Source organism: Bactrocera neohumeralis, chromosome 6 (assembly GCF_024586455.1).
Source record: "Bactrocera neohumeralis isolate Rockhampton chromosome 6, APGP_CSIRO_Bneo_wtdbg2-racon-allhic-juicebox.fasta_v2, whole genome shotgun sequence".
Taxonomy (NCBI): Eukaryota; Metazoa; Arthropoda; class Insecta; order Diptera; family Tephritidae; genus Bactrocera; species Bactrocera neohumeralis.
In genome coordinates this window covers 16,660,553-16,686,535 of record NC_065923.1, presented here as the reverse complement: position 1 = coordinate 16,686,535, position 25,983 = coordinate 16,660,553, and the positions used below count along the sequence as shown (strand labels likewise).

The 25,983-nt window shown below is 31.8% G+C and overlaps 1 protein-coding gene across 10 annotated transcripts in view; it reads right to left on the bottom strand.

Annotated features, from left to right (window-relative positions):
• The window catches only part of LOC126763630 (supervillin), a 473,985-nt gene that overhangs the window by 352,554 nt on the left and 95,448 nt on the right, over positions 1–25,983 (bottom strand). For 3 of the 10 annotated variants that reach the window (XM_050481319.1, XM_050481320.1, XM_050481325.1), the window contains exons 1-2: positions 8,122–8,427; positions 4,722–5,103 (exon numbers count right to left, since the gene is read on the bottom strand). The exons of 3 other annotated variants lie outside the window; for them this stretch is intronic. In XM_050481319.1, the coding sequence (XP_050337276.1) occupies positions 4,722–4,808 (87 nt within the window). In that variant the 5' untranslated portion in view covers positions 4,809–5,103; positions 8,122–8,427. Of the gene's footprint in view, positions 1–4,721; positions 5,104–8,121; positions 8,429–25,983 lie in introns of those variants that run through there. 4 more of the 10 variants (XM_050481326.1, XM_050481327.1, XM_050481328.1 and 1 more) reach the window with 3 other exon arrangements.

The window sequence follows — 25,983 nt, the reverse complement described above, 5'->3', positions numbered from 1 at the left end:
CGAGTCTATTCAACTTGTCGCCGACGATCAGCAAATGTGATAAGAAGTCGCTGAATTGTTATATGGATATGTATGTGTGTGTGTGTATGTAAGCATAGGCAGTGTTCTTGGTAAGATACTAAATAAAGTTCTGTGAAAGATAACAAGAAATGCAAGAGTAATATCAGAACAATTTACGCGAAGTAAAACTTTTAAAAAATAAAACATTAAAAAACAGAAAATATAAACTCGGCAAAAAATAGTAAAACTTTTTTCATAGTTTTAAAAATTCTTAATTTAATCTTCAAAATTCATGTCTATTCCTCAAAGTAATCTCCTTGGTGACGAAATTAATAACTTCAATTGACTCAAAACGGTTTCCTCGGAGCGGTCGTTTGAGTTTGCTGAATAGCCAGAAGTCACATGGAGCTAAATCAGTTGAAAACGGTGGTTGCGGCACGTTATCGGTTAAAAAAGTGGCGAAAAACTGACGAAGAATCAATGCAGCATGCGACGGTGCATTATCGTGGTGCAAAAACAAAGAGAGCTGGACCCAAAATTCGGCCCCTTATTACGAAAAGCTTCGCGCAAACGACGGTTAACACTCAAATAGTATTCCTTGTTGACAATTTGGACGGTCGGAAGGAATTCGGAGTGCACCACACCTCGATAATCGAAGAAAACTACCAACATAACCTTGATTTTTGACCCGCTTTGACGTATTTTTTCGGCTTTACCACGATATTCGGCCGACTGAACTTCGAGTGCCGGGTCGTTAGCATAGAAACAAGACTTATCGTCAGTAATAATATGTTTCACGACATCGTGGTACTCAGACGACATCGTTTCACAGACATTAACGCGACGTTGTTTTTCGAAAAAAATTGAGTGATTTTGGAACCAATCGTGCTTTCACTTTTCTTAGGCTGAAGTGATGTTTCAAAATGGTTTTCACTGATCCTTCCGATATTCCAACGATGTCAGTAAGATTTCTGTCTGTTAATCGTCGATTCTCAAGCACCAATGCCTTTATTTTATTGACGTGTTGATCATCAGTTGATGTTGAGAGCCCTCTTCGTCCGGGTTCGTCGTCAACGCGTTCTCAACCATCTTTCAATAATTTGTACCAACCGAAAACACTTACTCGCGACAAACAATTATCACCGAAGGCTTTTTTCAACATTCTGCATGTTTCGGCACTAGAAATTTGATTCCTCACACAAAATTTAATGGAACGTCTTTGCTGAATAATCTCACTCAACGTAAAAGTCGCTGAATGCACTTTATGTACTTCAGAGAGACAAGCGCATACCAAACACTAATGATTGTTTTGATGTGAGATTCGACATAGATGTCACTGACAGCCATACCAACCTAAAAAATAAATATTTCGACGAATGAGTTTTCGCGCGAAATTTAAATTAAAAAGTCTTACTATTTTTTTGCCCACAGTAAAACGTTCATAAAAACCAAAATAATAAATTTCAAACTTCTTTTCCAAAAAGATCTTTAAATTTTTATAATGATTATTTGGTAATGCATTAAAGAAACTGTTAAAAATAAACATAAAACAGTGCCCAAAACTTGTTTTTAGCAGACGAAATTTGAGAAAGAAAAAAAAGAAATTAATATTAAACAGTCCATTAAACTGCAAAGTATAAATTAAGCAAACAGACGTCTATATGTATAAACGTATGTACAAATGCAAGTCTCGTTCACTAAATATTTTTAATTTCCTCGTCTGTTAAAAATGTCTGCAGTTTCATAAAAAAACTTCCATAAAAAATAATCGCAGACCACTTCCATTGCTAAAGACAGATCGGCAATGCAATAATTTTGTTACTCAAAAACAAAGTTCAAAAGTGTGAAGTAGAAAAAAAGAGCAGTGATGCAATAATCATTAGCATATGCGACGAACTCTTGCAAATTTTTTAATTATTAAAAACCGGTTGTATATGCTCTTTTCGGTGCATAGCTTTGTCTCCAAGCATTACTTAATAACGACAGCTACTTAGGCAAACGAGTGCTGCAGAATCAGATATATCGAAGGCACGGAGTACCAGCAATAAAATTCCAAACCTAAAGGGTGCTTTACAATATGTCAAATTCAATGACACACACAAATAATGACAATAATACCGCTCCGAATAACCACTATAAGCAAAAATGGTCAGAAACTTTCCAACTGAAAAGTGTCAACATAAAATTTAAAGATCAACATTTGAAATATTTTTGGTGTTATTAGACCTCAAGAGAGGTGACTTTTCAACGGCTAAGTTTTCGGAATTTTCTAATAAAAATTAAAAAAAAATCTGTTTAAATATATAACTTCAACATGCTGAATTGTTTGTTATTAAATATATGATTTATATATTAAAAAAAAAGGAAAAATGCCCTTTTTGAACATTTGCATCCCACCTAAGCCTTTAAAAATATTAAAGGAGAAAAACAAATTTTATTTGCGACCACGTACAAGTTCAATGGCAAATTTGTAGAAAAAAAAATTAGTATTTAAAACAGATTTAATTTATTACGAACACTAAGGTTGGAATCTCACCCCTCAACTACATAGTATGTACATATACAAACATAGACTACTGTGAGGCAGACGGCGTATTTCTCTCAACAGCAACTCGGTTAGACGCCAACTAACGAATGCCGCACGGCTCTTATGAATTTGTATTCAAAAGGACACTCATCACAATTGTTATTTGAAATATTAGAACGAAACAGAAATAAAAATTGGACAAATACTTACTTGGAAAGATTAGAAAAAAATTAACAAATACGGAAAATACAAAAAAATCGAAAAAATTAAATTGACATCGAAACAGAAAATTAAAAAAAAATAGGAAAAAAAGAAAAAAAATAGAAAAAAAGAAAAAAATTTTAAAAAATGTTAAAAAAGAAAACGAAAAAAAAATAAAAAAAAACATATAAAGAAATATAAAAAAAAAATTAAAAAAATATAAAAAAATAAAAAAAAAATATTTAAAGAAATTGAAAAAACAATTAAAAAAAAATTGAAAAAACAATTAAAAAAAATTAAAAAAAAACAATTTAAAAAAAATCGAAAAAAAATTATAGATACAATATTATAAAAAAATTAAAAAAAATGTTACAATGTATCGAAAAAAATAAAAGAAATTAAAAATAAAATTATAAAAAACTAGAAAAAAAAATAAATAAAATCGAAAAAAAATTAAAATGAAATCGAAACAAACAATTAAAAAAAATTAGAAACAAATTTAAAAAGAATTTGAAAAAGTTAGAAAAAAACAAAATTAATAAGCATTTAAAAAAAAAATTAAATTGGAAAAAATGAAAACTAAATTTAAAAAAATGTAAAAAACTCGACAAATATTAAAACCAAATCCAAACAAAAAATTACAAAAAAATGTAAAAAATTCAAAATCAAATTTATAAAAATTAAAAATATACATATATATGTACAAAAAGAATCAGAAAATATATAAAAAAAGAAAAATTAAAAAAAAAAAAAAAATATTAAAAAATTACAAAAAAATCGAAATAAAAAAAAATGAGATCAGAAAAAAACTGGAAAAAAATTGGAAAAAATTAAAAAAAAGAAACAAATTTAAAAAAACTGAAAACAACAAAAATGAAGAATTGAAAAAATATTTAAAAAATTTCCAAAAAAAATATTTGTAAAAAAACTAAAATATTGAAAAGTCGATTGAAAAAAATTAAAAAAAAACAACAACATTAAGTGACCATTTGGTAATTTGTATGGACGGCAAATGGTACAAATGGAAATCTTTAAACAAAACGCGAAACAATTTGCGGAAAAAAACACCAACGCGGCAATATACATATTTACAGACATAAATATGCGCATAGCTGTTCATAAATTATGTATGCACATATGTATTTAGTATTCATAAGTGTACACAGAGCCGGTTTAGCGCGCGGGTGAGTGCAAGGTGCCAAAATTATCACAACAGAGAAGCTGATATAAAAGGCAAACTTCAATTACACGCAGGCATACGCTAATAAGTACAACAATAAAAGCATACATGCGAATACAAATTTCAAGTACAAATATGTACATAAGTATGTACACTATGTACGTGTACTAAGGTGGGTCAAAATAATAATTTTAATTCTTTTTCATTACATTAGCGTGAAAATATCAACAGAGATGATGAAAAAAATATCATATTTTTTATGACTTTTATTTTTTTTAATCGATAAATTCATAGAAATTTTGTTTTCCATTTGGCAAAATTGAAAAAAATCGATAAAAAGACAATTTTTTTAAAATAGTTAGAAGTAGTAGGAGGATTAGAAATTTTATTGACTTTTATTAGTGTTTTTTGACATTTTGTATGATATTTTCACGTTACTTAAGAAAAAAAAACAATATGTTTTTTGGCCCACCCTAAAACATATTGAATATATACAAATATATTTGTTCTAAATAATAAAAATAAAAAAAATAAAAATTTAATTAAAACAAAAATTTTAATTAAAATTTTTTTTTAATTAAAACTTAAATTTTTTTTTTGTCCACCCTAATATACACATATGTAAAATTATATGTCTTCAATTGTATGTTTATTTATTTTATTTTAATTTTGGTGCTATCTGCCACACACACACATACACATACATACATACAAACATAAGTACGAGTATATGCGCCATATGGGCATCTACTACTTAGAAATCTATCGCAATTATTTTTACTATATTTTTGCTACACCAATACACATACATACATTTGTATTTTTGCCACAACGTATGAAAATGAATTCCTCATTGCTGCGCGTTTGCGGATTGCGTGAGAATTGACGTAGCACCGGCATTTCGCCTCCCAGCGTATGTATGTATGCAAGCTGTCGGTTAAATTTTAAAATGCACAGCACGTTCTACACTGGATACTCCTAATTGCGTGCGCGCTTAAACGCGCGTAAATTTCCAAAAAAAAAATTTAATATTTATAATGTGAATGCCTCGCTGGCGTCGGGGGGTGGTGGTGTGGCACAGTTGTAAACGCAGGCTTCAATTGTTTAACAAACAAAACGACAAGGCTTTGAAAGCATGAAGCCACTCAAAAACAAGGGTGCAAGAGTGTGCGTGCGCTCTTTATGCCGTCAAATGCTAAAGAAGAGAAACTTTATAAAATATGACAAAAATAGTAATTAAAAAAAACACAAGTATTTATAAGATTATTTTAATTTCCTGAACACACAAATACACAACGATATTGTAACACTCATACACAAACACACACACGCTCAACTTTACTCTATAGAAATTTGCCGCCTTACAAATGAGCTCGTAAAACGCAAAATGAAATATACCTACAAATAAACGCACAATTCTAAATGTGATTGTAATGTGTGCGCGGAAAAATATTGTGAAAAAATGCGAAATATTACTCAACCCAACTCAACTGAAATGTTTCGTATACGCCCTGGCGGACTGACTGCTAAGTGTGGCAGGCACTTTGCCAAGAAAAACATATGCCATGAAAACACAGTGGACTGCTGGGAATAAAATATATATACATAAATACTATATAAATATACAGTTAGGCATGTGTGTAAATAGAGAGGAGTTGAAATAAAAATAAAACAAAATTGAAAAGAAAATATATTAACAAATGCGAAATATTAAAAATAAATATAGAATAAATTATAAAGCAAATTAATCAAACCCTAGCAATAATAAGAAATTATGGAATAATAAATAAATTTACGTAGATAAATTAAAATTGAATAAATAAACGAGTAACTAACTGTATAAAATATTTTATTTTTTATATAAAAATATAAAACTAAAAAATAAATTACGCATTTATTTAAAAAAAAAAGTAAAAATATAAATTAAAACAAAATTAAAAAAAAAAAAAAAAAAAAAAAAAAAAAATTGAAAAAAAAAAAATTTAAAAAATTAAAAAAAAAAAAAAATTAATTAATTAAATTAAAAAGAGTAAATTAAGTGAACTCAGTTTGAATTTTTTTATTTAATATTGGGTTTCACAATTTAAAAGAAAAATATATAAATAAATTTAAAATAATAATTATTCTAATATAATGAATTAAAAAATTAAACAAAAATTATATAAAAGCTTAACAATAAAAATATATCAAAATGAAATGAAGGTTTCTTAGAAAACAACAAAAAAAAAAATAAAAATAAAAAATAATATTTTATAATAATTACAATTAAAACAAAAATTAAGGAAAATCGAAAAGGATTTAAAATAAATCGAAACAAAAATTATAAAAATAGTAAATAAAATAAAAAATTAAAAAAATAATTTTAAAATTTTTTAATTTTAAATAATAAAATTTAAAACAAAAATTAGAAAAAATAAAAAAAGTAAAAAAAAATTAAAGGAAATTGGAAACACAAAATGAAAAATGTAAAAAATAGTTTAAAATTTTTTGAAAGATGGAATATTTAGAAAACATCAACAACAAAAACACAAAAAAGTTAAACGTAACTATAATACCCTTCACAACTGCATTTCTTATAGCAGAAAATGTTATAAAAAAAAGTTCGTATGACAGCTAAATGTTATATTTGTCCGATCTGAACAATATGTTAGAAGATTGTAGCTTTGACTTTGAAATTAATCAGTGCCAAATTTCGTGAAGATACCTTGACAAACAAAAGAGTTGCTCATACAAGCACTTGATTTTGATGATCGATCAGTTTGTACTGTTGCCTTGGGTAATAATCCGTACCAAATATTGTGAAGATATCTCGACAAATACAAATGCTTTCGATACAAGCACTTGATTTTGATCGATCAGTTTGTATGGCAGCTATATGTTATATTTGTCCGATCTGAACAGTTTGTTCGGAGATTGTAGCGATGACTTGGGTAATAATATATATCAAATTTTATGCAGATACCTTTACAAGCAAAATAGTTTTCCATATAAGCACTTGATTTTGATTGGTTAGTTTGTATGGCAGCTATATGTTATAATGAACTAATCTAACCAATTTCTTCGGAGATTATGCTGTTGCCTTTGCTAATAATCCATACGAAATTTCGTGAAGATATCTCGCCAAATACAAAAGTTCTCCATACAAGGACTTGATTTTGATCGATCTGTTTGTATGACAGCTATATGTTACATTCGACCGATCTAAAAATTTTCTTCGGAGAGTGTAGCGCTGTCTTGCAAAATATTCTATGCTAAATTTCGTGAAGATAACTTGTCAAATAAAAGAGCTTTCCATACAAGGACTTGGTTTGATCGATCAGTTTGTATAGGACAACAGTATGTATAGAGGTTCGTTCTGAACACTACTTAGGTTCGGATATTATAGCGTTGTCTTGGGCTTTCATTGAAAACGTCACGAAACGGTTTATTTTTCTGTCAAACGGTCTCTGAATAGAGCAACGGAACCAAACTATCTTAGTCAAGACAGAGAAAACATTTTTTTGAAACATTTACATGATTTATAGGCATATATTTTAAAAACTCATAGTCTGTATATAAAAAAAATCAGTAAATGTCACAGCGTGTGAGTTGAATAAGTTAATTTGCAACATTTCTGAATGCGGCATGGCTCATAAAGTCTCATGAATTAGGCCGCTATAACAGATCAGTGACTGGCTGATTGATTTTAAGGATAATTATGTGGCTAGCTTGAAGCATTATAGAAGTTTCATTCAATTATTAAACATAAAAAGTCAATAATGGCTAAACATGTTGGCTTTTAATATAAAAACTATAACTTTACGGCTTTAGAACAAATCTTGAGTGCAAGAAATCTTTTATACGAAGCATACTTCTTTATGAACCAAAATTTTTATTTATTTCTTATGCAGAAAACGTCGTAGACAAAAAACCATAAATGTATAAAGATCTTTAAATTGAAAAAATTAAATTATTTTTTTTAATAACTTTATTTTGATTTTGTTCGGTATACTCATATATACACGTTTCTATCTAAAAAACCTCTCAGACACAAAAAATGAATAAAAATCAAAATAACACACCAGTCACAACAAACAAACGAAAAATAATAACAACATTAATCACACAACAAAATTAAAAAAAATAATAACAATAATTAACAACAACAACACCACCACCAACACTTTAGCACAACACAATAGCAACAACAAACAACAATTATTTTATAGCAAACCAAAAAGACCGTTGAACTGTTTGAGAAAACACTTTTTGCCCACAAATTTCTTCTCTTCTTCTTCTTCTTCCGCTTCTGCAGTTTTTATTAACACAATTTACTATGAAATTAAAGTTAAAATAAACAGGCAAGAAACAAAAAACAACGAATTTCGAAACGCCAACAAGCAGCGCGTAGAAGAAACTAATAAATTTGCAGACTCGTAAATCGTAAATCGTTTGGAAAATATTTTGTATGCGGCGCGGCGCACTTTGCGCTTGTGCGTACGGCTTGCTGCGGCGTAACCACCCCACGACCACACTCGCTCGGCGACTAAACGGCTAAAAGACCAGTGGCAATAGTGGAGCCAGCCGAATGTGGAGCGACGCGACCACTGCGAAGAGCAGCCAAAATAAGCGCGTGCGAGCGGCCGCAGGCGAGTGCTAGTTGGGCGGCGTATGTGTGTGCGCGCGCGTTAGTTACTCAACTCTAGTTTGGTGCCGAAAATAGTAAAATTTATTTCATCTGCATTTTGCTCGTGTGTTGCGGCTGAGAGCGCTGGCGAATCGAGCGCAACTGGGCGGCCCGGCAGCGCATTGTGCTGTTTTGGCCGGCGGCAAGCCGCGTGAAGTAGCCAAAGCGCCAGCCGGCGAGCCGCGCAGCTATTGCGGTAATTTCGTTAATGGCTTTTTAAGAAGTGCAGAAAAATTTTCATAATTTTTTACTACGTTTGCTGGTGCGCCACTTTTAAATATTTCTTTAACACTTACTTAATTCTTTTTTTTTTCGGCTTCATTTTGTTTGAGTAGTGTGGGAATTCTCTTTGTTAAAAAAGGTTTTTGTGAATGAACTGGAAAAAGTAGCAGTCGATTGCGTGCCAAAAATAGTAACTCATAATTACGCTAATGACTGTAGTTAATTCAAGTTGGCAATGAGTGCTAACCGTTTTTTTGTAGTTGGGTCGTTAAGCGTGTTTGAAGTGAGTGTTCGAAGTGTAATTGCAAAAATTAATAAAAACAATTTAATTAGATTGTAAATATGTATTTGATAAGCGAATCTGCGAACTTGACCTTGCCGTTGGTCACAGGTTGTCTTGATAATCGCTTACTATTCAATTCAAGTGCTAAAGGTAATGACATAATTTATAACTCTATTGTCACAAGGCGCAATTTGTTTGAGTTTGTAATTAAATAATTCACTTATTTCGGCACAAATTAATTTCAAAAATAATGGCTTCAAAACCTCTACTTTTGTAAATGATTGTTGCTCTCAATTAATGAGATATATTATTTGTCCCAAAATTTGTATGTTCTTTTACGCCTAAATGCTTTCCAGCTCAAATTTGAAGCATACTTTTTGCTGTTTCATTCTTATTTCCTTCGATTAAAAGCAACTTTTACTTCTCAGCCAGTTAATGAAAAAAAACCTTAAGTTTGCAACTTACCTATAGATCTTTCCTGTAGAACTTTCTTATAGAACCTTCATAGAACCTTTTTTTGAGGTCGTTCCAGTTACTTTTTATAAAAAAATGTAATACACTTAACAAAAATTGCCTTCTAAACCTCAAGCGAAAGGTCTATGATACCTGCTTTGATAAGCACAATCCTTTTAGATTTCATCCGCTGTGGGATGCGTTGGGCAGTTATTCAACAATTAGAGCACATGAAAATTGGTTGTTTAACTTTATAAGACACTTTCTTCTGACAGAAATAAACTCTTAAGTTTGTCATTACTTCTACACGATAACCACAATAGAATAGATAACTACTGTAGAGCATACGGATCGAAGCCACATCCTGGGTGCTGATAGTAGATGACTCTAATCACCACTCTAACTGTCCTCTGGAAGACCTCAGTGTTTCGAGAGAAAAGATAGTGGATTGACGGTTGAAGGATTAGGGATGATTTAGTCAACTTAAGAGACCAGCAAACCAAACACAAATAGCAGAGCTAATTTACTTAACAGTCTTATGACGAGCCATAAGTATATTAGACGAATAAAGATCATAATTTCAAAAAGAATGCGGAAAACTTTTTTATCGTTGGCAATAGCTGAATACCCTGCTCTATAAATTTATATTTATACAGAATCCGATCACATCTTAAGATGTTAAGCACTCAACTTCAAATTAGGGTATATAACTACTTGAGATGTGTACTATCTGATCTAATTTGACCCAGCCTGACCAAAAAACAAAACTCCATTTTTACTTATTTCACAATCCTCCTTATCTCCTTCAAAATAGGCTCCTTAACCAATCCAAGCATATTAATTTTTAATCTGATTTTCTATACACTTGCTATAAGCCACGTTTGGGTGACTTTCAGTGCATTCATTTTTTTCCGTTTTCGGCTCTTTTTTGATGCAGCAATCGCTCAGTTGTTGATAGTTTTGACGTCGTAGTCATAATGTCATTAGTAATAATACATTTGATGAATGTAAGGTCCTCAGTAAAGTTGTCAATTATTTTTTTTTTTTTCGACTCGTACTAGTTTTTCTTGCAAAAAATTCAGGTCTTTTGGTACGAGTCTAGCATTTACCCACTTCATACCCAAAACATTAACCAAAATATGTTGAGTCGATCCATAAGAGATGCGGAAATTCTCTGCTATCCCTCTGATGCCAAAACACAGATTTTTAAATAACGTTTCTTTAACTTTTTCGATATTGTCGTCATTAACAGAGGTGGAAGGACGACTCGCTTGAGGCAAGTTTCCGATGACTTTTCGACATTCCGTGCCACTCAAACACTTGTATTCGTGATAATATAATGCCTAAACCCGTCTGCAGCATTTTCAACCAAACATTAGGCGTGATTCCATTAGAAACTAAAAATTTTGAGCAAACTCGTTAATAATTTTTTTCATTTTTTCATGGTAAAAATCGCCAGGCCAATTATGCTAATTGGTACATGGAGATCAAACTAAACACGTCTATTTAAGAAGGTTGTACAAAAAAAAATTAAAAAAAAAAAACGATTCTATCGATTAAATTTCCACAAACTTTTTTTTATGGAGCAGTCCGGGTCAAATTTGATCACTTGTGAAATATACACAGTTGAACTTCCCTAACTAGAATCACTGTAATCCACAAAAAAACTTCGAGTTATGAGTATTTTTTTTTTGAAATTTTATCCAATTTAAGAGTTCGAGTTATGAAGAACTTCAGAGTATCAACTGTATTACTAACAGTGAGATTAGACTGGGACCTTTTAAAAAGTAATCATACTCTTCATTTTAAAAACTAATTATATTATTTATTTTATTTACAGCTTAAGATATACTATATATATGACCAAAGAAAAAAATCATTTTCTATGCCAAGATTTTTAAAATATTAGTCCATAGACCCGTGTGGAAAAAATTACATTGTCATCGCCTCAAAAATCTCGCGTATGCTCCACTTGTTAACACATTATTTTCTTTATTGACATGTTTACAACCACAAGCTGTGTCTGCCGACGCTTTTGTCGCAACAAATCCCTTTTGACGAAGAAAGATGCGACGCAGCACTTAGCAAATAAAGCCAAACATAAATATATTTCGATTAACGACACGCATAAAAATGTCAGTGGGCATTATATTTTTTGCTTAATTAACAAAATCATAAAGGGCTTTTAGTATTGAGTGCGCAGCAACAGAATGGTATAAAAGTAGAAAAAGAGAAGTGAAAAAAAGTTATAAAAAAAATAAATTAAAAAAATTTAAAAAAAATATAAAAAATTTAAACAAAAAAAATTATTTTCAAAAACTAAAAAAAATTATCAAAAACTAAAAAAATTAAAAAAAAATTATTTTCAAAAACTAAAAAAAATAAAAAAAATTAATAATAAATAAAAAAAAAATTAAAATTAATTAAAAAGCAAATAAATAAAACTGTAAAAAATATGCGTTGTATACACCCGTAAAAAGGAAAGGAATACAAAAACAAAACAAAAGCACTATATACAGCTCTACAAAGAAAGCATGCCCAACGGCAGCTCAGAGACAGAAATGTAAGAAATGAAATAAATTTGGTTAAAAATAACAAAAATTAAATGAAAAATGGACAAAAGAATATAGGAAGAAGAAAATGTACGAAAATACAAACGGAAAAACGAACGAAGTCAAATGCAGCTAATTATAAACACTTTGCTCATTTGCGGAAAAGAAGAACAAAAAAAATTAAAATTAAAGAGAAATGCTAAGAAGAAAGAGAAAAAACAGCATGTCGTCTAAAAACAGCAAATACATTTTTTTTATTAGTTTTTTCTATTTTCTCAAGACGCGTCACATCGAGTGGGCACGGACAAGGCGACACTTACGAGACGCTGCATTAGAAGCGCGCACAGACGCGTCAAAATGTCGGAAATGCAGCAGGCGGACAGTCAGTGCTTAGAATATTATTATTATCATCTGCGGTTGCCCACTAAGGAGGCTGAGACCACTACTGCTGCCGCCACCGCCACTGCCACTTGATGCTTAGGCACTCCCAAGTGCTCCGATTGCTTTGCGCTCGAAATTGCAGCGCCGCACTAATGACAGTGTGTTGTTGCTCGTAAAGCTTTTTGTAACGGTAAGTGACAACGGCAAAGTACTGTACATGTGTTGCACATTAAACAGCTTGCAACTGTTCGTGGCACTGCTTGGCACTTCATTGGAAAAATGCAAACGATTGCAAAAAATTATGTTTTATAGGTCAAAAATGTCCTCACAGCTCGTCAAACGATTGCGGCTATGAAAGTGTTTAGGAGTTCTTCACACAGTTTTTTGCTGCTCTTATTGTTGTTGCTGTTGCGTTGAAAATTGCGGAAGAACAAAAATGTCATTATGTCATATAATGGAGCGCTTGCAATTTGTGTTTGTATGTGAGTATTTATTGAACGGCAGCGAGCAGCAATTAACACTCATGGACGGCACTTTGAATGCGAAAACGATTGATGCAAATGGGTCAGTGGGTATTTTGGACGAGCTATTGAGCAGCTGCCTGTATGCTAATTATATGTCGATGCTTAATTTGTTGAGGGTGCTTATTAAGTAAGATATTTTTTTTTTGTTATATTTTTTCCTTCAGAAAATTTTGAAGTTTTTAGAGATTGGGTTTACATAATGTTAATTTATATAAGATAGACTTGAAAATGAAGTGTTATGTGACATGTAGTCTATTGAGCCCTCCCACTCCACAGCAACTCTTACAGCTACCTTACGATTAGGAACCCGAAAAATATACTTGGAGCAAGTTTTTGCGCGACGAATATTCTTCTTTCGTTTCATTATCGCCTTCGAGCAGTTAATGTACCACCATTTGATCAAATTTTACCCGGACTGCTCAACATCCTTGTTGATCGACTAAACATTTTGGTTCATGTTTTGGGTATGACGGGCTAGACTCACAGCAAAATCTTCTGAAAAATCGACGTTGAGTAGTAGTCGTGTTTGAAAACTTAGCTGAGGACCATTTATATATATTATGCATCATTACTGGTGACGAGACGTAGGTTTATGAAGATGCCGTCGGAATTAAAATGATAGCTTTAAAAGAACCGAAGCCGAAAAACCCGAGATTCGCAAAATCGATTAGAGGCTCAGACATATTTTGAAGGCGATAATGAAAACTTGTGATAAAATGCATACAAACATACATACAATCAACATCGACACGTGCGGGATGGGATAAATACCGAGAGTTCAAGAATTAAGCGAGACGCATGTACAGACAAAAAAAGAGAGAGGCCGCAAGCCGAGAGTACGAGGAGCTTCGCAAGCTGGGCGACAAGGATAATCCTCGAAAATTCCACAAAAAGACTAATAGAAGGTTTCAAGACCGGAGCCTACTCTTGTGGAATCCCCAGAGGTGATCTAGTAACCGATGCTCAGAGCATACTGAAATTATGGAGGCAACTTCTCCAGCCTACTGAATGGCAGTGAAAGTACAACGCCAGGAGAAGGCGAACCCGATTCCCCAATCGATGACGATGGAGCAGACTTTCCAAGACTTTCCATTGCAAGACCTTGAAGAAGTTCGAATAGCAATTACCCGTCTGAACAACAAATGGGCAGGGCCGATGGATTACCGGCCGAGCTATTCAAATACGGCGGCGAAGAACGAAAGCATTCCCGACGATTGAAATTTAAGTGTGCTCTGCCCAACCCACAAAAAGAGAGACATCACAATCTGCGCCAACTACCGTGGGATAAGCCTCCTCAAGATCGCATATAAGGTTCTATCGAGCGTATTGTGTGAATGATTAAAGCCCACCGTCAACGAACTGATTGGACTTTATCAGTCTGGCTTCTAACCTGGAAAATCAACAACTCACCAGATATTCACCATGCGCCAGACCCGTGAAAAGAGGATGGACACACAGTACCTCTTCGGCGATTTCAAAACTGCTTTTGATAGCACGAAAAGGAGTTGCCTTTATGCCGCTTTGTCTAAATTTGGTATCCCCGCAAAACTAAACTGACGGTGAGCAATACCAAAAGCTCCGTCGGATTGGGAAGGACCTATCGGAGCCGTTCGATATCAAACGAGGTGCTACTTCGGATTGACTAAGGTAATTGAGAAGAAAAGTATTCGCTCGACGAAAAAAATCAAATTCTACGAGTCACTCATTATTCCCGTCCTGCTACATGGTACAGAGGCATGAACGATGACAACATCTGATGAGTCGGCGTTAGGAGTTTTCGAGAGAAAGGTTCTGCGGAAGATTTATGGTCCTTTGAGCATTGGCAACTGTGAATAACACAGTCGTTGGAACGAGCTGTACGAGATATATACGGCGGCATTTCATAGTTCAGCGAATCAAGAGACAGTGGCTATACTGGCTAGATCATGTCGTCCGAATGGTTGAAGACACTCCAGCTCTGAGAGTATTCGACGCAGTACCCACCGTAGGAAGCAGAGGAAGATGAAGACCTCTATCTGTTGGAAAGATTAGGTGGAGAAGGACCTGGCTGTACTTGGAATTTGCAAATGGCGCGAAACAGCGAAGAGAAATAACGACAGGAGCGCTGTTGTAAACTCCGCTTTAACCACGTTAGCGGTGTCTACGTCATTAAAGAAGAATAATTAAATACATGAAAATGTATTTTTTGTCACTCCGGGTCATTTTTGATCAGATGTTATAGGGATTTCGGTTAGTTGTTTACAGTTATGGGTGATGCCACATATATTCTTGCTAAGAGTATGTTAGAATAAGGTTTATTTGCGTTTAAAAAAGTATAATAACCTCAAAATGATTCACAAAAACTTTGCGGCTTCAACAAAACAAATAATTTAGTTTTAAGCAAATCACATTGCTACTCATTTATTTAAAAACAAAAACTTCCTGACTTTGGTAAATTATAATGTCAAGAGTGTGACTAATAATTGTAAATATATATATAACGTAAACATATATTTATTTTAAGAAAAGCCAGCTAGCTTAGATCAAAGTAAAGCACAAGTTCTTACTAATTAAAATTTCATGTAAAATTTGACCACAAATGAACACATTCCCTTGTTGACACAGACTTATTGATGACGCGCGTCAAATTTGTTTTAAATTATTATTTTCATAGATTTTTCTTCCCACAACTAACACCCAAAGTGCTGCCGAAAACATTTAAAACAATAGTATATAATAATATATACAAATGTATATGTAAATAGAACTTTAAACAAGCAATTACACAGTCAAAACACTTACATTTGCACGAAAAATAAAAAAGAGAAGCGAAAAACAAATAAAGTGCCTGATTAAAGAGCAGAAATTAAAACAAAATTGTATTATACAAACATATAGAGATATACATACAATCTAAGAGTACAAATGTAGATACATATCTCAGTGTCTTTCAGCATCTTCAAAGCTACATATTTACATAGATACAATTGTATGTGTGTGCTTGTGAAAATCTTCATGCCGAAAATATTCTATTTTTAAAAGCCAACTAATTATTTCCTTTCAACTGCTGCTAAACAGAAAAAAATAAGTGTGTTTGTATGTATATGTAGATATGAAAGCAAGAAAATATTGTGCGCGTACTATTGGCATGCACTGTGCTGACATTATTTTAATGTGCGCACACAGGTGAACAGCATGCTTGGAGAGCGAAAGAGAAGGAGACAGGTATGTTTACAAGCGGAGTTGCCATTTCGTTTCAAACAGATCGTAGAAACACTATATTTTTAGAGAAAATTGTGAAATTTGGAACTTTTTAAATCAAAATATTGTTTAAGAAATTGTCAAACCAAAAGAAATGGAAGAGTAAATGATATTATTATTTATATATTATATATTATTTTTTTCCAGCAAATATTTTTTTTAGACAAAACAGAAAACTTCTCAACGTGCAAAAGGCCTTATCAGCTATTTTGACGAATACTTTTATAACGAATACTTTTAATGTATACAATAAATTATATCTAGACAATCTCTTTCAAGCAAAATATTTCCGTTCTGTGGTTTCTGTCTGCGACTGTTGTCTACAGAAGAAATTTTATGAAAGACTAATATGAAGAAGAAAATAAATTTATTTGAAATGTAAACTAAAGAAACATTATGGCTTTGAAATAAAAAAAAAATCATCTAATCTAAAAAATGTATACTTTCGCAAGTTGGAAATATATATAAGAAATCATTAACAGAAACGCAATCAGAACGAAAACAAGCGACTAAAAGAGAAACAGAAAATTTCTGTTCACAAAAGAAAGTAAAATATTCTAGCCATTTGGCTGCTATAAGATAAATAGATGAAGAATGCATCGCGACCTATTCTATTCTATTGTGCTCTCCATGCTGCTATACTCTAATATACTACGTATTCCGATCAGCTTTAACTTGCAACAATAACGTTAAGACTTTTACAACAATAAACTATTGCTGAACCCAAAAAGCACAGTAGCAGAAAAAAATAGTAACAGAAACGGAAAAATACTTACAGCAAAAAATAGTAACAAGAACAGAAAATTTTGTACTGGAAACAGAAATGTTATTTACAGCAACAGAAAGGGAAAAAATAGTATCATAAACAGAAAAATTTTACAGCAAAAGAAACTGAAAAAATATCAACAGCACCAAAATAACAAGCAACAGCACCACATGCTGTCAAGTCCAGCATACCTTCGAATAATTAAACCTCTTAATGATAATAAGGTGTTTTAATATCGCTCACCTTTTCACCTACCGTAACGACCTTCTCGGCCATTTCTTTAACTATGTATTAATTTCGTTTTCTTTAGTATAAACATTTTTCTATTGTTTGCATTTGCTTTTGACGCTTTTGTTTAGTGACACACTTTTGGGTATTCTGTAATCGATATTCGCAGTGCAACAACAAAAGCTGAAAGCCGCTACAGACGAAGCAGAGCGCTGGCTGCCGCTTGGCATATTCGCTTGCTCGCTGCAGAATACTACACTTTGGCTTTAAAGTGGTTAAGTGGCGCTCGCTGTGGCCTAAGTTCATTTGCTAACTAAGTCAAAAGGTCAGTGCGCGCTTCGCTCACTTTGGGGCTAATTAATTTACTGTTATCGCTTTCTTATTGTTTTAAGAGCGATTTAAAGCACGAGCTCAACGGCATGATAAGTGAGAGGAGTGGATGAAATAAAGTCATTTTGCCATTTGATTGACAGAAAATAATAGTTTTTTAAATTACTTTTGACCGTTTACACTGCTTTAAAAATTTTAAAAAAATTTTTGTCTCAAAAACCAACTAAAAATTTTTTTATTGCTTTTTTCTTAAGTTTTATGACCACACTGTGAAATTTCTGGTTTTGCGTTATGCACTTGACATTTCTGTTGCCATTTACACTCTTTAACACAGCTTAAGTATGTAGAGGAGATCAGATAGGAAGCTTGACAATCTCGTCAGGTAAAGTTTATGTGTTCGCAAGCGTGCTTAAACGCTTGGAAAAGTGACGCTTTCTTTGACAATGAATGCAAATTCTATATGCAAAGTAGTTTTGAAGCAAATTTTTAAAGAAAGAAAAACAAAAAAAATTATTGCTCCCTGTTCGCACTTTGAGAAAGCAATATAAATTTCCCCTAGTTGACGACAGAAGCAATTTATTATAAAATATTCCACTTCTGTTATTGATATTATAAATGTTGAAATTAACAGCAGAACCTTTCAAAATAGCGACATTAAAAGTACATATAGTCGAAGAAACAGATTTTAGGGTATAACCACTTTGTACTTGTATATATATAGGACGAAAGGTACAACGAACTTTTTTCAGATAAGATTTTAGTTTTTATTTTTTTCAAAACAATCTATTCTTTCACGAATTTTTTTGTAAAATATCCTTGCTATGTCCTAAACACATTCTATTTTTATATAAAATATTTATTTTTTCTCCTTATACAGACATAATATCGGAAAAAAATCTCATTTTTAATCAAAAAATCTCAAGTCAAAATATCAAATTGGTTTTTAGAAAGTCGGTGAACTTTGTCTTCGTTCAAATCTCTAACGGGGTTTTCAATAATAGCGCTACAAAAGTCTTTATTCCTGTGAAAGTACTTTCGATACCATTATGTATGGAACTCGATTATTTTTTGCATGGCCATCACGGGCTCGCTTGCAGAAGTCCGATCGCTGAACCCAATTTTCAAGCATAAATCGGCCGATACTGCTGCAATTTCAAGTACGATATTCATACGAAGTGTATCAAACGTCGCTGGCTTCTTGACATACACCATAGACTTGACGTAGCACCACAGGAAATAGTCTAACGACGTCAAATCGCACGACCGAGGCGGCCAATTGATTGGGTCATTTCGTGAGATCACACGTTCACAAAAACTTTTTTTTCAATAAATTGATTGTTACATTGGCTGTGTGGCTTATGGCGTTATTCTGTTGGAACCACATATTGTCCAAGTCCATATCATCCGAATCGGGTCAAAAATATTTGGTATCATTGAGCGATAGCGATTCCCATTTACATTAACGTGCCGGTCTTCATCATCACGTAAGAAGTATGGCACAATGACAACGCCGGCCCATAAACCGCACCAAACCCAGTGGTGACTCCTGGAGTACGTGTGGACTACTGCCTAACCAATAACGCATATTTTACTTTTGACGAAGCCATTCAGCCAGAAATCAGCCTCATCATCGCTGAAGATAATTTTTCGATGAAAATCCGGATCATTTTCAAGTTGTTGCTCAGCACAATTCACGAACATACGACGATTCTGGTGGTCAAGCGATTTCAGTTTTGATCTTCTAAGCATGTAAGCCAAGATCTTTCCGCAAAATTTGCCACAACGACGTCACAGAGATGCCCAGCGCTTGAGAACGACGTGTGAGAGACTGATTGTGGGTCTTCCTCAATTGTTGGGTTATTCTCGACACTACGGACACTTCTTTGCCTTACTGGCACAAGAACCTTTTGTACTATGCCTGTGAATTCAAATTTGTCCACCAGACGCTCAACTGTTGATTTGACAGCATGATTACGACGACCATAAATTGGACGTAGCGCTCTTACATTTGTGTAGTAAATTTTAATAATTTCGACTCGTTGTTGCATCATATGTATATCTTTCCATGCTGAAATGACAAACCTTACTGAAGAGAAATGTCATAAGAGCGGGAAAATTTTCTTGCCGATACAACAACTATCTGTTTTTTGCGAAAACCGCTTTGTAGAGTTGAACATTTCGATATTTGATAAAATATCAAGTGTTGGTTTTACCCGAATAGTATCTGGTAAGCAATTCTCTTGAGGTCGTCATTTTGATAATATAAACAAAAAAGCTCCAATTAGGCACCAGATTTTCTATTAATAAAACTATTTTGTTCCGATTTGATTTTAGTTGGAGCTTTATGTTTACCGCAAAAAGCTACGGTTGGAACTGAATCAACACCATTGCTTTTAAAATCTAAATTTTTTTTTCAAATTTCTGTCAAGTCGGACCAAAAATTTGTTGTCTTAATTCACATAATAAAATAAAAAATAATTATCCAACAAGCCACTGCACACACTCAAATATTTTATATATAAATATGTAAACCATGCACCCAAAAACAAAATAAACACATAGAGAAGTGTAAAAAAATAGATTACAACAAATATGAGAATGCTTAGAAAAAGCTCGAGTGAGAAAAAAATTTATTTTACATATAAAATACACATGTTTATATGTATGTAGTATGCGAGCATAAATAAAAAGATTATCAAATTGTTCAAATGCTGACAAAAAATATACATATACACCATAAATATGCCACCATAGCCGCATACACCACTGTTTCAAGCGCGCTTGTATGCATTTATATATATGTATGTATGTATGTATGTGCGCGCTTGAATATGTAAAAATAGAAACAAGTGGTGTTAATTTTCAATTTGTATCTAAACAGCCAATGTCATTCACCTCTCCAACGGTGGCGGCGGCGGCACAAGTGACTGCCAAAGTCAGCAGGTATTTTTTTCTTGTTCTTTGTTTTTATGTTGCAAGCATGCTTACAAACACATACATATGTACATATACATTATGCGGTTTGTAAGCGTAAGTGGCAACAAAAGCATACTATATGTATGCAACATGCAACATGCTACACGCATCACCAGCTATTATGCATGCGTAGCACGTGCAACAAACAACAAACAACACAAAAGGCCAAGCAGCAAGTCCAAAGGGAACGCTGAAGCGGATTCGAATGGAATGGACAGCAAGCATCGCTATGCAGAACGGCAGCATTGCAATGCCCAGCAAGGTGCACACAACTATTTTGAATAAAGCATGAAACAAAAGAGTGGCAGTCGGTGGAGGCAAGTTAGCATTTTGCAGGGAAAATGAGTGGATTATTGGCTGTGGGCTATAGACAAGTGCCTTAGCAGACAGCTAATCAAGCTAAGAATATTACAAAAACAAAAACAAATTAAGGGAATGGTGCATACACACACCTACAACCGTGCTTTGGCATACAATATGCCACATTTTGTTGCACCGATGTGTTAAACGATACCGAAATGACTTTGTTTTGACTGTGAACTCGGCGTTTACGTGACTTTCCAATTGAAGTATTATTATTTTATTTTTTTGTTGTTGAAAATCAGCAATTTGAACTCGCACTTGACTCGCAGATGCCGCCGAGATATACACACACTCATCAGCAATCAGCTGTTTCGCGGCAACAAGTGGCAAAATGTTCTGAAAACAGATCAATCAGAATAATTTTTCCTAAGATGTATCAGATCCAAAACCGGTTTCGAGCAAAAAAAAAAAACAAAATCACGTATGCGAGAAATGTTCTACGGGTCATTCTGAACAACTTTGCCTAAGAGATTTCGACAAATGATCAATATAATATCAAAATTCACTTACGAATTAAATTTCATTCGGATATCTCAAAAAATTACAAAAAAATGTTTATGATAAAAAAAATTAGAAAAAATAGAAAAATTGCTGGCCCATTTTAGACCCACAGTCTCTGAGGCAAAGTTGTTCTCGCATACGTGATTTCTTTCTTTTTTTGGCTTCCTGTAAATCGACCCGCTCTAATATACATTTGAGACACTTGAAATGCGTTAGTCAAAATGATGAACTGATTGATTGACTTGCAAATAATTATTCCATTATAATTTTTATCACTTTAAAAGCTTTTGTATTCCATCTTTAACGCTTGACTCTTGGAAAATATACAGACATTATTTAATCTTAAAAATAGCCTAACTCCAAATAAAAAAGCTTGGAAGTGAACTTGAAATAAAGACCTAAAAATATTGTAAAGAAGACTTAACTTCATGAAGAAGGTCAACAGGGGTCAAAGACTTGGTAGGCGCCATTTATTCGTACTAATTTCCATCTTGGAAGGGTTGCCAGATGTAATTTAGTAACAGTAATTCCATGATTGATTGATTGGTTGATAGAAAAGGATGGTGCAGGAGTGCCAGACCGCAGGCAGCGCATTTAGACCCATTGTGCTCCCAAGTCTTAGCCAATTAAGCCTTATCTAGCAACTCAGTGGATTTGGGAAAATACCTGATTTTTTCCCCAGCTGGCCAATGTCTCTTAGGTAAGTTAAAGCATTGGAAACCGTGGAAGATATTCCATTCCAACCGGCTGAAGGCTGGGTAGTCGCAATCTTCCTCCGCGCAGGCTCTGCAATCCGCCAAAACCACTTTACCAATTTTCCGCAGGTGGGATCTTAAGCGTAGATGTCTTGTGATGATGACTATAATATTATAGCTAGAAGTGGCAGCTTTTTCGTCTGATCACCATCAAAACATCCCCAAAGTAAGTACTATATACTACTATGCCCTAAGATGCTAGTGTTCCAAGAGTCAATTGCTTCAAACAACATCTGGCTTTTAGTTTCCTTCTATTCCAAGTAACCAACTGAGAGTCTAGTTATTGCCTTCTCGCATAACCTAACGCAGTGACACTTAGTTTAGGCGCAACGGATGCCTTAGTTGCCACTTGACTATCCCCTAGAAGGTTCATGGACTCACCGAGTAGAGCAGAAGCCAATTTCAATGGTTTAGAAAATGGTTGATAAAACTTACTTTATTTTACCCAAAAACTCAAGAAAGAAAAGAATTTTTTGTAAAAAATAAAAACTAAAATCTTATCTGAAAGAAATTTTTCCACAAAAGTTGTAAATCTTTTTTATTACCTAAAACTTTGTCATATTAATTTTTTCCATAGAAATAGAAATATCTAAATTATAAAAACAAAAACAAATATTTGCGCAAGCACGCTTCGCTGCAAACCGATGCAGCAGTTGGCTCAGCGCTCAAATGCTCAAAGCATTAACCACTTGTTTTCACGTGTGATATCTGACGCGCTTGCCAGCACTCCAGCGCGCCGAGATAAGTATGTATGCATGAGCATCAGTTCATAACTACCGGTTTGTGGCGGCTAGTAAGAGAGTATTTGGCGTTTTACGTTTCGCGGATGTGGCACTTTCACTTGGGACCAGCAGCGAAGCAAACAATAAAAGGCAAACAAGTTGACAACAATAAATAACTGCATATAGACATACATACATACATATAGACGAGTATCTATCGGCTCTTTTTCAGTTAATTTGCACGTAATTTTCATTGGCAGCGTTAGTTAAAAGTCTGCCGCAATATTTATATATTTTTTTTTTAATTTTCGCATTTCTTTCCTATTTCTCTACCTTCACCGCCTTAAGAAAGGCAGCAGTCGATGTGTTGGTCCATAGGAAAAAGGTTAATTGATTTTAAATTGCCAAAACGTTTTGCTTTCGGTTTTGTAATTGTAACGATCGAAAGCGGCAGTGAGCAGATGGAGTTATTATTATTATTAGCACTTGTTGTGGTCGCGAGAAAAATAGCGAAATAAGTAAAGTGAGATATAATATATTATATATTATTAGATATTAAAAAATATATATGAAAATATAAAAAAATTCTAAAATTTTATTAAAACTTAAAAATAAAAAAATTAAAAAAAAATAATAAAATTTAAATTAAAAAAAATTAAATTAATATTTAAAAGTGAAAATAAATAAAAAAAAAACAATAAGAATAAATAAAAACATTAAATTAAGTAAAACAACTAATAATAAAAAAATATAAAAATTAATTTTATTTTAAAATAAAAATTTTACTTAATATTTAAAAGAAAATTTAATAAAAAAATTTAAAAAAAATAAAAAAATCCAATAAGAATAAACAAAAAAATAAAAAAAATCCAATAAGAATAAATTAAAAAATAAAAAAAAACTAAATGAAATAAAAAAATGAATAATAAAAAAAAAATTTATATTAAAATAAAAATTTTAATTAAGAATAATAAAAAAAATAAAAAAAATGTAAATATTTTTTTATGTATAAAAAATAAAAAAGTAAATTAAAAAACCAAAATGTTAATATAAAATAAAAAATATAAAATAAAATATTTAAATTAAATTAACTTTCATAGAAAAATAAAAATTAAAAGATTCAATTAACTTAAAAAATATAATTAACATATTAATGTCTTAAAAAAAAGACTAATCAAAAAATTAAATAAAATAATTTTTTTTTAAATGTATAACAAATAAAAAATATTTTTATATTAAAATATAAATTTAAATTAGTACTTGAAAAAAATAAATACAAAATTAAATTAAATCAAAATAATATTTTTTTAATTGTATACCTACAACAACAAATATAGAAGTATGAGTATGAAAAACTTTTGTTTTGAAATAAAAAGCCTAAAAAAATTAAATTATGTAGCGATTTTAAAAGATATGTATATTTAAAAAAAATTAATTTTATATCTACTAATTTAACTATAACTAAACAGAAAAACATAAAAAAAATTATTTTTGTTTAGAGAATTCATAATGAAAGAGTAAAAAATATTGTTTTTATTATAAAAACTTGAACTGAAAATATTAAAAAATATATTTATAAAAAAATTATAAGACAAAAAATTTAAAAAATATTAATAAATAAATAAAATAATTTTTTTAGTATGTATACATAACTAATATATAAAAAAACAACAACAAAAAGTATGAGCTTGAAAAAAATATTTATAAAAAATTTATAAGTCAAAAAATTTAAAAAATATTAATAAATAAATAAAATAATTTTTTGAATGTATACATAACAAATATATATAAAAAAACTACAAAAAAAGTATGAGCTTGAAAAAATATTTTTATTAGAAATAAAAAATATTAAAAACTTAAATAATGTAGGGATTTTTAAATTTCTTAAAAAATGTTTAAGTTTTTCAATTAGAGAAATAATTCAATAAAAATTTTTTTTTTAATTTTGTACGAAAAATTAAAAAAAAGTAATATAAAAAACTTATATGAACTGCATTGTAAAAACTTATTTTTCTTTAAATAAAAAAAAAACAACAAAAAAATTAAAAAAAAAGATTTTTTTTATCACTTTTATACGTAATTTTCCCATTTTTCACATTTATGTATTAATAAAAAACGAACCTGTTAATTGCTAGCAACAATAGCGGTGCAACAAAAACAGTTTGATTGCTTAGCTATATTTATCGCTCACTCCACGAACACTAAACGATCGTTGACGGCAACCGATTTGTCAGTTAAACTGTTTGTACCCTCCACTTGACGATCGACCCGAATTGATTGCCCAAGCAATAAATTTGTGATTTCATTATAGCCCCCCATCCTCTTTGTATTCATTGTCGTTTTGTGTTAATTAACGCTTTCGTTTTCATTTTCGTTCAAATGCATTTCGTTTGAATTTACAAATTTACATATGTAATGCGATGTGTTTATTTTCATTGTTTGTTCGTCATTAATATTGAGTTTATTGATCCGTCATCGGCGGTGTTGCCTTCATTTCGACAGCATCTTCAATTCACCTAATTTTTTATTTGCTATTTAATTTTAATGGCGTATTTTAAATTTGTTTTAATTATGCCGTTAGCAATGTTTGTTCGTGTTTATTTTTGGTTTTTGTGTTTATCATTTATTCACCAGTTTAATCAGGTTGAGGTTGCGGTTGAGACAAGATTTGTTTCTTCACATAATTTGTGGGGAATTTTCGATATTTTCTTGGAAGCAGCGCAGGTTTTGGAATTATTTGGCTTTTGTGTGGAGTATATTTGTTTATTTCTAATAATTTTTTTTAAAAAATTTGGAATTACAAAAAAAAAAAAACAAAAGAAAAAGACAAGAAATCACTAACGCATGAGTATATTCAAACAAGGCAAACACTCTTAAACTATTAAAGATAATCAACTGGAAATGACATTTTTGGTGGAAAGGTCGTTAGTTCCGTTTAGAACAATTCCTGTCCTTTGCTTTATGTGTTTTTAATCCAAAAAAAGAGAACATAGGTACTCTTTAATAGACTCCTAATTATGCAATTAAGAACAAATTATATTGAATTTATGATAAATGAAGCAATTGTCTTCTTGCTCAATTAAGAGTGAATGGTTAATTCATTTATCTCCATG